Source organism: Oncorhynchus nerka, linkage group LG9b (assembly GCF_034236695.1).
Source record: "Oncorhynchus nerka isolate Pitt River linkage group LG9b, Oner_Uvic_2.0, whole genome shotgun sequence".
Classification (NCBI taxonomy): Eukaryota; Metazoa; Chordata; class Actinopteri; order Salmoniformes; family Salmonidae; genus Oncorhynchus; species Oncorhynchus nerka.
Genome location: NC_088424.1, coordinates 22,833,610 through 22,851,414, shown reverse-complemented (window position 1 = coordinate 22,851,414; position 17,805 = coordinate 22,833,610). Strand labels below are relative to the sequence as shown.

General features: G+C 37.2%; 1 protein-coding gene across 1 annotated transcript; it reads right to left on the bottom strand.

The window, feature by feature from the left end:
• Positions 1 to 6,545: 6,545 nt before the first annotated feature.
• On the bottom strand, positions 6,546 to 9,325 carry LOC115114449 (homeobox protein engrailed-2b-like). The gene is made up of 2 exons (XM_029642690.2): positions 8,860 to 9,325; positions 6,546 to 6,886 (listed from the first exon to the last, which is right to left on the bottom strand). Exons 1-2 carry the CDS (start codon positions 9,323 to 9,325, stop codon positions 6,546 to 6,548), a joined length of 807 nt encoding a protein of 268 aa, XP_029498550.1.
• Between the last annotated feature and the right edge of the window lie 8,480 nt (positions 9,326 to 17,805).

Sequence of the window (17,805 nt, the reverse complement as noted above, 5' to 3'; positions counted from 1 at the left end):
GATACTACTAATGTTGTCAAATCCACTGAATTGTATTATGATATAGAAAGTCAGGTGTTTCTTTAGATGTAGTCCTAGTAACTTCCAGCTGGGAGCTGTTGTCAAAAAGTAATAAATTATACATTTCTTAAATATGCAGGAGGAAGAAGTAGCACTCAAAATAAGGATATGATGGGTGTAAAAACAAATAACCAAGACTAAATGTGCTATACTCAGCCTAGAGGGACTGTGGGGAAGCAGCCATGTCAAAAAAAGATGGCGTGGCATCCTACAGGCAATGTCAAGATGAGCTGGATCAGCATTTTTTTCTACTTTTGTGCTTTCACTTTCATCAGCTGATCAGTTTTAGAATTTTTTGTAATGTCACAGAATTCCAAATCTGTTGATTGTACAGGCCATTTCTTGTCCAGAATTCAACTGTTGGAGATAGTGGATTTCCGCATTTGATTTGCACTGTGTGTCCTGGGTGGAGGAGGGAGTTGATTCTTGATTTTGAAATGGGCAGTCCCCTTACGTTCCATCATCTGCTGTCTCCAACAATTGAATTCCAGTCGTGGTATCATTTTAAACAGTAGTATGTGCTCTGACATATGGGGAAGTATGCCAAATGTTATGACTATTGATCCAACAATTTTTCTAAAATAGCCCTTTTCGACGATAGGCAGCATTTTCAGTGTTACAAAAAAACTGTGCAAGGTGGGGGAAAATTACCTACAGGAGAGCCTTGGTAGATATACACAGCCTGATATGCTTATCTCCCTATAAAAACATGTGTAAATCCCTAAATCAGGTCAATTATCAACAAAATTGTGATAACACATATCTCAGAAAACAGAGGTTGTAAATTCACCATCTACAGATTGAACACACTGCTATATGCCAGGGAACTGCAAAACCTCATGGACAATGTTGTTCCTTTTTCATATAATGACCCTCACAGCTTCATCCAATAATGATAAACAGTCACGTGTATTTTGGGGCTTTATGGTCTAAATATTATTGAGAATTTTTGGAAAGTTTTACCCAACATGTATCTACACTTATTTGTGGAAAGATTTAGGTCAGTTTTGGAGGAAAACATGTCAACCTCCTTTGCTAAGGAACGAAGAACAAATGCATGGGTCAAGCTTTGTATGGGTCAAACTTCCACTGACTACATGTGACTGAAAATAAACCCTATGAAGCAGGCAAGTTGAATACTAACCGGATATATAATTTCGATAATCATCAGGAATTACAGCATTTTCCCCCACTGCACATCCAGTTCTTTCAAAACAAAAGTTTTCAACTTGTTGTATATTCCTAGAAGTTGTGTGTTGGGAGTTTATTCTGGCTTTAAAAAAAAGTGTCAGCTTTGCTTTGTGTGCATAGCTGTCTCTGGATGTCTAGGGCTTGAGCTTAACTTCATGACAGATCAAGGGTTACCAAGGTGCTGTTGGCAAGGGGCTCAAAGTGGCGGGGCAAACTGGACCACTAAATGCTCATTTCCTACGCATGTTAGTGCCTTTGCAGTATGCTGAGTGGACTCCTGGAGAGTTTTTTTTTCAGATGAAATGCAACCTTCACACAGGTAATGAGGACTATATGATAAACCATTTGTACAATTTCTTAAATGCAATTTCAATGGTCCAGGAATACCATCTCATTCAGAAATGTTGGGAAAGTGAATATTTCCCTTACTCTCTATAAAGTTTAGTCACTGATCTGCAGCATTAACTTGTATTCTAACAAGATTAAAATATATTTGTCCTGGAGATTAGCATACTTAAGTCCTCCTTTGCCTTTTTGGTAGTAGTAGTGTGCTTTGATCTGTGTTGCGTGGCAAGAGCCTAGCTTGGGCCCAGCCATCCGAGTGCCAAGTGTGAAATTGGCCTGATGTCATCCCTATTCTTCACCTTATACATCTTTCACCAGCTTAATTATATTTCCGCCACAAAGCCCTAGCGCTTCATTCCATATTCAAGTTTGACTAGGAAGCATTTAAGAACTGTGGATAAATAACTCAGTGGGGGGAAGGGACAGGATGGGTCTTTTGTTTGAGAGACACACAAGAGACATCAATACTTTTCTGATATGTATGTTCTTTTTGAGTCAGACTGCCCTTTGCCTCTGCCAATTGGAGAGGTTAAATTTTATGACACGGGATATGTGAACTTATGATAACTAAGATGTAGGGCAGGCTATTTATTTCTTCATTGTCTGTGGGCATTTGCATTTGGACCTTCTTAAAGTCTCGTGACTAAAGTGGTGGCTGGAATGTTGTGGATGAAATCATGTTCATTTTCATGTCCAGAGGCAGGGAATGAAATTGTGGCAGAACTTTCTATCCAAACTTTAACTTTCATCAACATGAAGAGTTATGCAGGAACTTTTTGTGTATTTGATGCTCAAAAGATATCATGCATCACTGTTATGGAGAGTTGGAGGAGAGAACGTACAAGCTTTTTGACGATGGAATTTTTGTAGAAATGTACATAATTCCTTTTTAGGGACATTTTGAATTCTAAGGTGTAGAAGAAGTGATGCGTTAAAGGAAATGAGCCACCTGCAGCTGTGACCGAGGGCTTTGACCTTCATCGGGGGATCCCGGCCACAGACTCCATTGAGGAACTAACCGAGTTGCTCAGCTCAGCGTCTAAGGCACCAGCTTTTCTAACCCAGAGAGCTCATCAAGTCAGTGACCGTTGGGCGTTACTTCCACATACACAAGCTGGGCAAGAATAGAAATGCAGATGAGGTTCTGGGGCATTGAGGAGCAGGTCAATGCTGAGAATGGTCCGCACAGATAGCTCTCCCTTTTGTGTTTGGATCCTTTTTCTGTTTTTTGGGGCCTTTCTATACATGTTTGAGAGCATCAGGTAATACTGAGACTGCAGAACGTTGTGACCTGTATTGGCGACTGAAGTTTGATGTGTTTGTTTATGCAGGGCAGTGTTGAAATCCACATGAGTATACTGTATTAGGATCATATTCAAAAGGTGTCCTTATTTTTCTGGATTTGATCGATGCATGTTGATGCATGTGAGGGGAAATTGACTTAGATGATGAGAGACTCTGTTACAGTCAGAAACTGGTACTGGGAAAGCTTTCAGCATTCTGGATTACTAAGCTCCTCTGTAACCAAACAACACGAGTCTCAAAAGGCTCATTTATGAGGATATGTATTCTATTGAACCTCCTAGTTTCAATGTTTCCATAAGCTTTTCATTCCCTGTTTGTTATTCTGCTGTGGATATGTTTGACAGAGCAAATTACTTGAAGGTGAATGTTATAGCAACTGAGTGGAATACGGAGTAAAACTGCTGTCGTGGGATTCTTAGACCACTTTTGAGATCATTGCAGAGTTATTGCACATCTAATCACTTTTCGGGAAGAGAAATGAGTACTTTACCTTTTTGAGATGCTGGGCTTTCTCTTTAAACTCTATTCAAGACTCCTAAGTATAGGCGGCCTGCATTCAGCATTGTGCACCAATGACTTTAGAGATGTAAACCTGTATTTTGACTTTGGTAGGAGTTGTTGCGGTCACCACGACCACTACTTAATTGTAAAACTAAAATGAGGTATACTCCGCTGCATATAACTTAGACATCATGGTGCACCTTGGTGCAAGTTATGTGTAACTTTTCTTTGTGGTCAACATTTCTTTTTAGTATTTTGCATTTAGTAAATACATTGTAGACGATGTTTGCCTGGCGAAACCAACAGTCGTCCTTTCCATTGTCATTTAAAAAAAAATGCCATTCCTGGTGCAGGGACAAGATGCTTTCTCTGCATACCAAGTTTGATTGAATTCTGTTCATACTTAAACTTGAAGAGTGCAACTTTTTTAAGTAATTTGAACTCTGTAGTGATTTAACTAATACTTTTCAGTCCTGTTACTTTACTGTATGGTTACTTTAATTTACTGTTTCACTTGCGTTTTCCCTGGTATTTACAAGGACATTATACAGTAACTAGGGATACTTCTGTTGCCACTTTCAAGAAATCAACACAACTATATCTACCTGGTATTTTGTGCAATTTCTGCTTGTTTGAATAAAACCCAAAGAAACCAGAATGCAAGTAGGCCTATTAGGTCATTACCAGCATGTAATTTATGTAAACACCACTTAAATTGCAGACTGTAAAACAAGTCTAATACATTATTTCCATGCATGAAATAATGTATTCTTCTTTATAGGTTGATTTAGCTGATGACCACCTGCAAATAGCAAATCACACAATGCAGTCTACTCTGTATGAGAAAACACGTCCACAAATATGTGTATTGAGAGCTAGCCCATCCAGAAAGAGGCATGGGGCAGGCCTTGTATCAAGGAAATGATCATGCATCATACATAAACCCACCAATTGCCTATCAGAGGACAATATTTTTAAGTGGCATTATTTGTTCTGTACTTCGATTAAATTATCCTTGCTGTCTCATTTACCTTCAAGACAGGCCAGTAATTGTTAATCAAATTGATATTCAGTTATTTCAACATAAATGCGGCTTGGCCATATCACATTTATGCCTCAGATATGATTCCCAGAGTGGCAGTTTGTGAATTAACAGTAGACGATTGGTCAGCCTGTACTTTTAGAGCCCTCTGATTATTGACATGTTGTTTATATCACTATAAAAAAAATAAAGGATTTAAACTTGTCTTAGTATTCTTGTGGTTTATTTACTTATTGGTTAATTTCACAGTATGATACAAATTATTTACATTTGTCTCATATCAAAGAATACTGACAGAAAAATACAACCAAAACTTTGTCCTTCTTTATACATATGCTTAAATATTCTGTTGTAAATTCACGTTGTATACCATCTCTAATGGCAATTGCCCATTCTTGTTATAAACATTTAATGTGTTATTTATTTGTAGCACAGTTCTCATAGAAAAGTTCATTTACAGAATTTTTAAGGCAAAGTGTGTTTTCAATTTGGATTTTAATTTACACACACTTAAGATTGACAATAAAAGATCATTCACATCATAAGACCACAATTTGGTAGATACAGCAACTTTTGTCTCGTGATATACAGGTGACAGATTGCAGGTTTCATGCAAAGGCCTCTAAATGTTTCATTCACAAAAAGAAGTTATTGCAAGATAAATAAGTTATGTAAACATTATCTTAGAGAAACAATATGGGCGCTGAGTATTGTTTATAAATATGAACATTATGTTATTTGCAAATAACAATAAATTGTATTTCAAACTATGGAAGGCATGGACAATTTGAGATACATTATTTGTACAGTAGACTTATATATGATGCCCATTGACGTTACTTCAGCGGTGAAGTGTTTCATAAGAGTATAATGATTGAAGTGAAGATGTTCCATATAGGCCTATGGTACAAAGTTAAAGGTCCTTGCATGGCACTGAAATCCTGATTTGAGTCGGGGTTAAATTGGATTTTGTTGGTGGTGGAAGTGACCCAAAACGGATGCATTTCCATTATAATTCCAAATGGTTATCTGTTCAATTCCCATTGTTGTCATCCACCCCCACCATTCCTCCCTATTTAACCATTGGATATGAGCTACGCGCGCATAACTTGAACTTTGGGGTGAATCATAGCATTGTTAACCAATGGTAGACTTGCAAGAAAGTTCGTTTTACGCGCTTGCATACCAGACAAATATTTCGGTTTATAAAATACTGTTTTGTTTTTCTTACTATATGCTATGGGTATTTCAAGATAGGTCCTTTCGTGAAAGTGAAGTTAGGCTACATTCCTTTTATGACTCAACTCATTTCTATAGTTTGGGTCAAGTTTAAACTAATTTATGGGCCTATTGAATATATTATGTATTTATTTTTCATCAAATCTCAGTTTCATATCAATACATGTACCCAAAGCTGAATTATTTTACTGAATTTATTCATTTTTAATGCTCACGAGATAGCTATAGTTAATGCAGCACTTGAATATAAAAATGCATTGTTATCAGATAATACGCATCATTTAATGCGTATGGTTCCCTCCATATCAACTCAGACAGGCTGTATTTTTACACAAAACAAAGGAGCCTCAGAAAACATATTTTCAACATGAACATCAAAGTACAAGGAAACAGTGTGATAAAAAAACGTAAAAACATAGATAAACACTATTTAGGCTATTTAAAATTCACAGTTTCCAAAATGCAGCAGAACAAATCTTTGGACATCAGCATGTTTCCATTATTTCGGTCAAATGTGATAAAAACAAAACTTGTTAAAAACAAAACAAACTTTGATGCTGAAGCAATTCTAAAGTTCCAGGGAGAACATGGCAAACGTTTTATAACACAAAATGGTTTAAACCAAATCAAAGTGTATTGGTCGCATACACTGATTTGCAGATGCTATCGCATGTGCAGCGAAATGCTGGTGTTTCTAGCTCCAACAGTGCAGTAATAATACCTAGCAAAGTTTAAAAAACAATAAAAAAACAACTATACCTACAGAATATTGCAAAATCCTGTTTCATTCATGTTTTAAATATTTGCTGGTGTTTTTGTACACTGGCCCTTTAAAGTTATTTATTGCTTTTGTATCTTTTCTTCAATCGCTGTCTGATTTTTCATCCTTAGATGATGTGGCATGATTGTATAGTCCCTGTGCCATCAGGTGCAAGGCTAAAGAGTTTTTATTCCCGGTTGCCTTCTTTATTTTAGCCCTCTTGTTTTGAAACCAGATTTTAATTTGAGATTCGTTGAGGCCGAGTTCTTGTGCCAGACTCTGTCTTCTCTGTTCGGTCAGGTACCGACTAGTCTGAAACTCCGTTTTTAGTCTCTGGAGTTGTTCTGCTGTGAAGGCCGTTCTTGGACGCTTGTCATCCTTGCTTGGGGTCGTCGTCGTTGTCGTGGTAGTGGTCGACTTCTTTGGTTTACGAGATCTTGGCCCTGTAGATTAGAATACATTCAATGATCAGACATTGAAACAGACAAAAATGATGCCTTCAACATCCTCAATAACATCACTAATGCCTGACTCATTCGTATGATTATCATGTCGATCAAAACAGATTCGTAGTACTCTAACATGCTAGAATAGACCTAGTAGGATATCAGTAGTAACCAACTATTAGGCCCAATGCGCCTTTAGTAGCAGAATAAGTATTGTGGTGGTATAAATATTAGCTAAATTGCCAGTATAGGCACAATAAGCTGTAGACCTAAAATTGTTTTCGAATGTAAAGTATTCTAAAAGGGTGCAGGGTTTTGTGTGCATAGGAGAGGATGATGGGTGGGTGTTGATGGGGGTGGGGTTAGAGGGAGGGGGTATAGGCGCCCCTTTCTCGCTGTTACCATAGGAACTAAATTTATAAGCTTCATAAATATGTAATGAATATCGTGAACATTTCATAAAACTGTTTTTGAGTTGGCTGGTTCTACACCAAATAAGAGATCGATTCGCAGCTACACGTTTATTGGATTCACAATAGCATTTGAATGTTATTATGATCAATAGGCCCTTTTCTTCCATCGAAGTATATTGTTCCGTACTCCTGCAATTAAGTTTCTTATACCGTTTATTTCGTTACATGCAGACCTATGCTACGAGACCAACATAAAACACAGTGGTAACTTGTTTTGTTTGGTAATGGAACTTTCTTTTGTTACTATTTTCGAGTTGTTCAGAGAAGTTAATGTATTCATTTCAATATGCATAATATAGGGCATATATGTTATACGACGATGGCATATTATCGATATTAACTTCATGTTAGTGCTTCTAAATAGCTGAATGGATAATCCAATATAGTTTAACAATGTACTAATTTTAGCTAGAAACGATGTTAGCTAGAAATTAAATAGCCTAGAAATGAAAACAGACAGTATCTATAATTGTTACTTTGATACACTTTTGAAGTGTATTTACTTCGACATTATATGAAAAAGCTCAAAATATAACAAACATTCGGCTATAGGCCATAATGGAAGATCTGATAATCACATCCTACAGCAGTAGATAAACACTTTTGCTAGGCCTAATATCCTAATATGAGAATAGTTTAAGAATAAGATAAACTACAGGCTGAATATAGCATGAGGAGGGAAGTAAAAAGTAACTATAAAACGACGTCTTTATTCTTAATATCTGTCAAATTTTTCTCTCGAAACGTTGCACTCTAAAAGTCTGATTGCACGCATCTCAGTCATTTCGCATATAGATGGAATACTTTTTGCCTTGCTCCATTGTCAAAACAATATGCTAATTAAATATTAACAAAGACGAGTGAGGAACAATGGCGTTAAACTGCGTTTCAATACTGATTTAAAAGTTGCTTTACAAGTGAACTACTTCAATATGTTTAATACTTCGATACTTTCAATCCTTTTTTTTCCTCCAAAAAGTATTGAATTTTCTCTTTTTTTCATCCTTTTCATTGTTTTCTTTATTAGGGCTACTCAAACGGAATTGTCAGCTTGATAATAATTGCATGACTTGACAAATATTTTTAAGGAGATACTTATAATAACAGTAACAATACGATGACATTGCCTCTAGTAGGCCCTATGCCTAATATTTGGTTTGTAACCGCCATTATCATCCAATCAGAATTCTAGGTCAATCGAAATCTTCCTTATCGTTATGGATAAAAAAATAAATAATAATAACATTACTTGGCAACCAAAAAATAATTAGAAAATAATTAGATTCATTTCCTAAAAGTTTCGGACAAATAGTTGAAAATGGGCTACACAAAGGGATAGTTTTTATGTTTGTATAATGCGGCTGCAGGAGATCGTTTCAGGTTTATGTTTTGACTTATTTAGTTCACTGAGTCAGTTTATATTGCACAAGTGATCCAGTGGTTCATGGTATTCATATTCTTACTTTATACTAAGGCAAGGAAAATACTATACTTTACCTGAGGATGGCCGGTCTGAATATCTTGTACAATACACCCAGGCTGGCCAGAGCATAGGTTTCGACGAAGGTGCAGAATTGGCTTGAGAACTATCCGAGTCGGAGCTTAGGCACTGATCTCCAATTTCTCCTCGGGACTTGAGAGGCGCATCTCCAACAATATCTTTTTTTGGCTCACCGACTGAACGAGAATTCGATGTTCCTTCCCCTGCCACGGTCCCACCTAACTGCCCAGATTTTGGGGGAAGACGAGGACTATTCTCTCGTCTATTGAGGTGATTCTCATCATAATTAAAAGTCCCGTCTTTCCGCCGTCCAAAGTCTGGTCTCAAAATATTATCAATGTAAAAGTTCGTGATTCGGTGCGGTTGCTGGTTCCCAGGTGCTTGAAGAAGAGGAAGAATAGCTCTGTTGAATTCTTCGCCCGAATCTTGACGCTCTCCATTGCGATTATCATCTTCTTCCATGGTGAAATACTCAATGTCCAATTCTGGTAGCCTACCTTTCTCGCTCTCCCACACAAAATTATGAATTCCAATGAATGAATGTTTTAGCTTTCCTTGTCCACTGCGTTTTTTAAATACAATGTAATTGGAAATAAAAACGAAATCCGTTTTTTTTTCAGTATCTAGTTTTGGTAGTAATAAAACCACGCCTCTTGCCTTTTTCACAAAGAAAAAACATACTTCAAATGTATTTTTCCGGCTTGCTGCGATCAATCTATTTGTTGAGAAAGTAGACTACCATTTAAAATACTGAGTAGTAGTAGTCCCCTTTCAGAACCAATCCAATCTTGATGCTTCAACTACTAAACTACGAGTAGATAAAGAGGCGCTAACTGCTCCTGAAATACTTTCACTATGGATTTTCGTTCTTATTTTTAATAGGCTACGAGTCCCCCCAGTGACGTTGCAGTCCGGTATCTAAGACACGTGCCTTGAACCAATAGAGTTCGTGAAATGTTACCACATGACCAATGACTCCAGAATACTAGAAGGCCGATGACAGCACCCCTACACCTCACCCAATCCTCAAAGCTGTAGTATTCAAAAAACATAAACAAGTTGGCCACCATTTCTGATTCAGTCAGCCTTTCCAGTTTGTTTTTTATAATAAAAAACAAACTATTTTCTGCTGAGAGTTTAAAAAAAAGTTTTTTGTTATAGACATATCTCCACATTTCGTTGGTTCTTCGGTTCAAAGCGCACACAAGACTTGCCCATGAAAATGGGGTATCCTCGAATGGGGGAGGGGTGTGAAACCTCAAATATGTTTCTCAATCTTCCCCGCAAAATTCTGGATGATTGAGGAATATTTCCAAATAGGGATGAGCCATCACTCCGCAAATGCTTTAGCAGTCCCCAACATTACTGAATAAGTTTCCAACGGTGTTTCCCAGAGTAGCGCATAGTTGGCTAGGGGGACACGATGGGTGGTGCACTTGCTAGGCTACTCGTTTCTTCGTCTATTGCACGTGAAGTAGCCCTATGTCAAATTGTATGCGAATGCAACTTAATATTCCCCTATGTTGTCAAGGTAGCCTAATCAAATATGGTGCGTAATAGTCATCCATTGGTCTCTGGTTATCCAATATTATCTATAACCACTATAGGGCATGGGTAATGTAGTCTATAGTTTTTATCATACGATTGTTGCTCGAGTGGACGCGGACAATCTGTTTGGTCTTTAGTCCAGTCAATAGCCGAAATCGGTTTGCGCGTAAAAAGGACCGTGGCGCTTTAAAAATTGGCGATGCCATCAAACAGCTGTGATATCAGATGTTGCGGTGAAGAATTGAAGACTATTCTTCTCTCGGTGGCCTATGCATATGGGTGATGTCCTCAGTCAAGTCTTTCGGTAAAATGTAGACTTTCTGACTGTCGTATACAATCAAACTGGGATATATTTTGACATATTGATGAGCGAAATTAGCTCAGGTCAACAAGCGCGCATCTTGCTCTCTAAACATGGTGAACTAGGTGTGCATTATATATAGTGCAGGCGTATTGAACAAATTGTTATTTTCTATTTGATAGCCTATGTGTCATGCAGTGCCCATGGCATCACCAAAAACATGATGTTGCCTAGTTGTTGGGATTGGCCATAACATGTCTGAATCCATTATTTTGTGTTATTACACAGCGTTTGAACATTATTGTTGGCCTATAGCCTAGTTGGGAATGTAGAAGGCAGAAGTTATTCCAGATGTTATCAACGATCCGCAAAATATTACTGTAAACAAATAATGCACACGAATAGCCTATTAATTAATGTTTTGGACTGCTCCTTAGAAAATATTAAATTACCAAGACTGGCTTTTGTTTGAGAATATTGAGTTGGATTGATCTGATCTAGTATTCATTATACTTTTCCCTTTTTCATTTTCCTAATAGTTGGATGTAGAGGTTTACAGATTTATAGACAACATCACGGAGAGATTAAAAAAACCTTTGCATATAGCAAAAACTGAAAAAAGACATGTGTTCATGAAATACTGACTTATAATGGTCAAATCATTCGTTATATGGCTGTATTAAATCATACACGTGTTAATCATTTATATTCCAGAAATACAATTGTTCAGCTAAATGTGTGTTTTTTATAGTCCCAGTGTCTTCTTAATTCATCTTTGTGATTAGTTTTGTTTAGGTGTGACTATTTTTGTCCTGATACAGGATATTAGGCTGCCTATTTTAGCATTTAATTGTTACATTGATTGTTAATGTTTAATTGTTACATTGATTGTTAATATTTGGTGCACCTGCATCAAACATTAAATGTGACATATAGACTATTCATACGGTATGCCTATAGCATTTAAAAGGACAGCTTTGCATGTAGACTAGGTGTGCCTTGCCTACATGCGACGAAGGAAACAATGAAATTCCAATTCCATATTGCTGAAAAACACGTGCAGACTTGTTGACTTTATTTTAAATGAATTACGCTGTTCTGCAATGCTTATTTGAAAACGTACCCGGACTCGTTGGTGAAGTTGGACCCTGTAATCGAAAATACACGCAGCTTGAAGTTGTCAGAGGGCCAAGCAATGTCAGATGAGTTTTGTTAAGCTTATATTTTTTTAGACGCTGTATTTCGCCTACCCCCCCCCCCCCCTCCCTGCACACTTATTCGAAATGTATTTTAACCTGCTTTGAACTTCTCAGGCAAAACAAGGATCCTAGAATGACATTCTATAGGCCTAGGCAACTTTTCCACAATTTAATCAGGGCAGGTGAGAGAAAGTAGATCCACTCTCCAATGACCTTTTATTTAACCTCATTCCAGGGGATTTACACCATTAAAAGTCCAAATACTCACTTCACCTTTGAACAGTAACTGTAACTAATTGATAAACCACCACAAAGTTGTAAAATGTTAAATCCAAGCTCATGCAGATTCGATAGCCTACTGAAATGGTGACTATTCCTTTCTTGTGTAATTTAGTTGGCTTATAATAATATTATTGCATTTATGAATTGCATTCATAACCTTGTCCTATGAAATATTGAAATTCGTGTGGAACGATTAACAAATGTGCAGATATGTGAATATTAGCCATTTAAAATAGTTTGACGGAAGTTTCTGTCCTTCATGTTGACATCCCCAACTCTCACAATCTGCAACACTGTCTGCCAAACATAAATATAATTTGGCATATTGTTTGCAAATGTTCAATCGTTCTTTTACGGAGTTAATCTTAGGCCAAATCATATTTTCTAAATTATTCTTAATTGCTCATATTTAAAAACATCGCAGTTCAACCTATATACAACTTTTCCTAAAACACATTTCTGTATAGCCAATTATTGGCAGTTGAAAAAGTATTTCCTTATGAGTCCAATAATTCCAGTCTAGCCTATTCTAACAGTCATCCACCGACAATTTTAATAGGCCTAGGCAATCTGATGCCCATTTTCGTAACTTTCATCCTAGCTCTCCTAACTCAGTCAAAACTTTCTATTTCGGTAAATGTCTCTTTCTATTTGGTTTACTTTCCCTCAGAAAGGGTTATGCTACAGGGGCAGAGGGATTTGTGAATGAACGCCATAGCGTTGGCTGCAGCTCACAGATCATAGCCCCAGATCACCAGCACACAGATGTGCTCCATTGAATGGCTGTGATATCTGCTCTGTAACAATGCAGGGGTCATGTTGGATCCTGACGCTTCCTGTTGGCCTTTGAAAAACAAACGGAGAGAGAAAACACTAAGGGGGTCCCCGAGGATGAGGATAAAGGTTAGGCCTACTGACCACTTCCTATAGTCTGGAAAGCTTTTGGTGAAAACTGTGCGGCACACTGGTCTCAACCCTGATAAGGTTTTTCTGGCCAGGACATAGCCTATCCAACTTTCATAGTGGTTTCCTTTTGGTTCGATTATGTAGATTATCTATTGGCATGACTTAATCTCCCGACACATTTTAAATTGTTCTTATGCGAATGTATTTATACTCATACCACGTTAATTATGTTTACCCCGTTTACCCTCACATAATGTCATATTCCAGGGAAATGAATCCTGAACTCAACTGATTGCTGTCAGTATTTTCATTTTAATGTATAGCCTACGTGTCATTTAAATGTATAATCTTCTATAAACATGTAATTTATTGGAAAAATGACATTTGAAATACTTTAGGATGTGCTTGCTATTTACTTATAGATCATTGATCTATACTGTCCCTCCCTCTGTCCGCACTTTCCTTTATGTGCAAAGTGACCAAGTCTCCTTCAACAAGACGTTGAAAAGGCCAATGGGACGATTGTTTATGGGGTTTAATTACTGGTTAATCCCCCCGATCGCCCTGGCGTGGATAAATCCCAGCTGAATAGGCGTTTGAAAACTGAGCCCGTTTGGATTTCTCCAGTCAACTCAACCCCAGCCGTTTCCTCTACTTTTTGGTGACCATGGTTGCAGCAACTATAGCCTATATCAGGCTACAGCGGGCAAAAAAGAGTTTTGGTCCATTGTGTTTTAATTTCGGTCAGTTCAGGAAATAAATAATAGCGTGTTTCAGTGAAATAGCTTGATACATGATTATAGGCCTATAGAAATATAAAGAATTGCATCTTTAATTACATTTACTGGAATTTAACTGACACCAGCAGTGCAATTTAGGACCAATTGAAAATGATAAGCAAAGTTGTCTTAATCCTGATGGCATTTTCCCCATCATAGTTTATGTCACCATTTAAAGAGATAATGATTCCAGCCATGTGTTTTTGCATGTGCATAATAGGAATTTAGTTGACTTTTGCTTGTCTTCAGTAATCAATGATGTATTAAGTTCATTGATCATCATATAGAAAATGTATCAATCATCCATTATAATATATGATTTTACACTAATGTACACTAATTTAGCCCTGTACAAATATGTCTATTAAAAAGTATAAAAGGTGGACTTTATTCAATAGTGAGTGTATAATACATTATGGTATGCTGTTGTATGACATCTTTTGATGGCATATATGTGACATTGGATTTGACAGAATAGATACTTCTCATTATAATGCATTTCGTCATATTCATGTAGCATAGATTTGAAGAATACTTCATTAAGATCTTCACTCTTTCTCAGAGCTAGAGAGACAAGGGAAGATGGAACAGGGTGGAAAGCAGAAATGTGAGAACTTTTGTGCAAAACTTTATTCAGTCAAAGTGCAGTAAATGCTTTTGCTTTATGTTAAATATTATTTGACAATCTCTGTCAGCATGACTGGTAAACATAGCCGATACTGGTGAACAATAGCCTATACTGTACTCAGTTCAAAAAAGGAAATCACAAAAGGCACTGGCTTAGTTAGACATATTGATATTTTCAAAGACTCAAACCACTAGTGTGTTGTGCTAGGTGTATCTGGCTTGGTTATTCAGCATCATAATTGACCATTAAATAACATGTAATAACTCATATGAGTGTTTTCAATAACGTCTCGTAAACGAATATGCATTGATAACCTTATGACCTTGACCTAATATAAAATAACATTGAGAAGCCATCTCGTTTACAGTACTTTAGTGGTGTTATTTCATCAACCAAATAGTAGTTCTGATAGAATATCGGGGAACAATGCCCTAATTAAAAATGTGTTGCTCCCTTTTTTAATCTGAGCTTGCTGATTGAATCTCTGTGTAAGTACTACTGTATATGGACCCCAGGGATATTTTATTAGACATGTTGGCTCTTTCCCTTTTGCTCCAGCAGGTCATTTTCAGGTTTTCAATTAACAGAATGTTATTAAAATGTAATAGCCCTGATGATCTGCTCACTATTACTTTAGAGAATATGTTCATAATTGAATTGATGTTACCCCCATATTGAACTTTCAACAGTACAGTAGGTATACTGCACCATAAAAGTTGGTGGTTTGACCTATTTGCGCTACAAACTGTTTGAAAGTGCATTGAAGTGTGTGCACAATGCACATGTTTGTGTGAGTGATTTTATGTGATTTCATTCACAGCTCTCACTTAGAAAGAAGCTCTTAAATTTCTGGTCAGAGGCAAAACAATTCATAGTGAATGTTGTATCTTTCCAGCAGGGGTCTCTTCTTTGCATTGTCCTGAGTGGTTGTAAATTACTAGCGTATTAGAGAAAGTGTAAACAGTGCCATCTAGTGGTATATTTGGGTTAGGATATTTTGGATGCACATGGGATTTTATTAAATACTTTTAAAATCATTTATTTCAGTTGATTTTCCAACTGTAATCTAAGAAAACTAAGACTTATCAGATTTGTTTAAACATGTAAACATGATAAACACAAAAACTGGTTTATGGTAATTGCCCTAACAATCTGTTATGTAAATATATCAATATAAGTAATAATTGTCATTACAAAATTATCAACATAGGCTACATGTGATCCACGATTCTTGGATGGAACACAATCATCTTCACAACCTGAGGCACAGCTGGGGATAAGAAACAAAATGGTTACCATGGAATCTATCCAGGGAGGAAAAGTTGGCCCTGCTCCCAGAAATCTCTGGGCGGAAGGCTGACTGTCAGTCCCCCACCAGGACTATGTAGGACGCTGCCTCAGAAGGGAAGGGACTGATACAGGATGGTTGCTGCTGGTGAGCCTGGTGGCAGTCCTGTTAGTGAGAAGATGAATGTCTCAGTGTAATTCAAATTAATAACTAAAATAAAAAAAAATAGACTACAAGGTCTACTTGTGATGCTGTGTGTCATTTTGAGTCCTGGTAAAAACATTCAGTGGATTCAGAATAAGGTGTATTATTAAATGGAAAGTTCACCCAAATGTACCTCATAGAGAGTAGCCTATGGAACCAGAGAATCAGTAACCCAACATTGTTTTAAATTTATGTGCTCTATGAAGGATCAGATGTTTCTAATGTTCAAAATTTGAATCATTTTCTCTGTCCAAAATGTTTCCAAGGACCTCGGCACAGTTTGTTAGCTGTGGCTTCATGATGGACTCCCTGTCATGAAATCATATAGCCATAATGGTCACAATTCTTAATTTATTAAATGGCATTACACCAATGTGCTCGCGGGTGACCTTGATAGTCATGCTGGATTAATATAATCCTCTTGAGCATGCTATACCTGTAAAGGAGAAAGACAATATGCTCATATGGGTCAAATTGACTTAAATCAAACTGCTTCACCTTGTCAAAAGCTCCAGATCAAGGATGTCAAATTGTAACTCTGAGGTCACAAGGCCACATTCTCATACGTAATGTAGCTGTCAGTGAAGTGATCCAATTATGGCTTTAATTGGATGCATTTCAGAGTTTGTCAAGGTCTTTTCACACTGATGTCCATAATTCACTATGGATATATCATACGCACCCCTGCTATGGTCGGTTTGATAGCACTTCAATTTGACACCTTCTAATTAATGAAGCAATTAGGCCAATTAACTAAGAACCGTGGAGGAATGAATTCCATAGTAGATGAGATCTTCGAAAAGGTGAATTACATGTGCCTGTAACATAAGGGGAAAACATGCTACAATCTCAAGATGATAGAAAATGAATCTTTATCAGTCCTATAGTAGATGTTAGCAGTCACAATCCTTAATCTAACATACACGTTATCACCCATAAACATGAATATAGTACCATTTCTATACATTTTCATGAGGAGGAGAGGCCGTTTAAAAAGTCTGCATGGCCACACTTACAGTATGATCTGTCTTTGTTTGCATGACTTGCCTCATTAAATAATAAATTGTGTCTGCTACAGTCTGATAATATGGCGCTTTCCCTGCTCTTCCACTGCTAGGCTAAATTAAAGGCCATTATCACTAGGCCAACATCTGCTTCAAGCCCTGTCTACACTCTTAGAAAAAGGGTGCTATCTTGAACCTAAAAGGGTTTGTTGGCTGTCCCCATAGGAGAAGCCTTTGAAGAACCATTTCAGGTTCCATGTAGAACCCTTTACATGGAACCCAAAAGAGTTCTCTTCTGGGGACAGCCAAATAACCATTTGGAACCATTTTTTCTAAGAACATAGGAGCTGCCTGACATGAGGACAGTTTTGCTTTTGGGGGCCACTGGCCCAGACCCCTGGGGCATCTCCAGCTTTTAACAGAGTTCATTAATGACCTCAAGCTTCTCCCATTACCTGCATTATTATATCTGTCTGCATTATACCTATTTTCTGTAGCTGGTAAAGAGATCCCTGTTTAACGTTCAATAAAGTTAGTTAAGAAAATACCCCCCTCCCGTTTGTACCTGCCCTTTGCACTGATCAGTATTTTGGCACTTCAGCATGGCTTTTCCACCTTGCGTCATTACTTAACTCCTCCCATAGACGTCCCATGTTTCAAATTGTTGTGGGGTAGCATTTCTATTTGATAAATGTTTGTAGAGGTCTGTTGAATGTAAGGCGATGCATTTAGTACTGAATATAATAAATATGTATAACACAATACATCACTATATCTGAGAAACAATACATAAAGGAAACAAT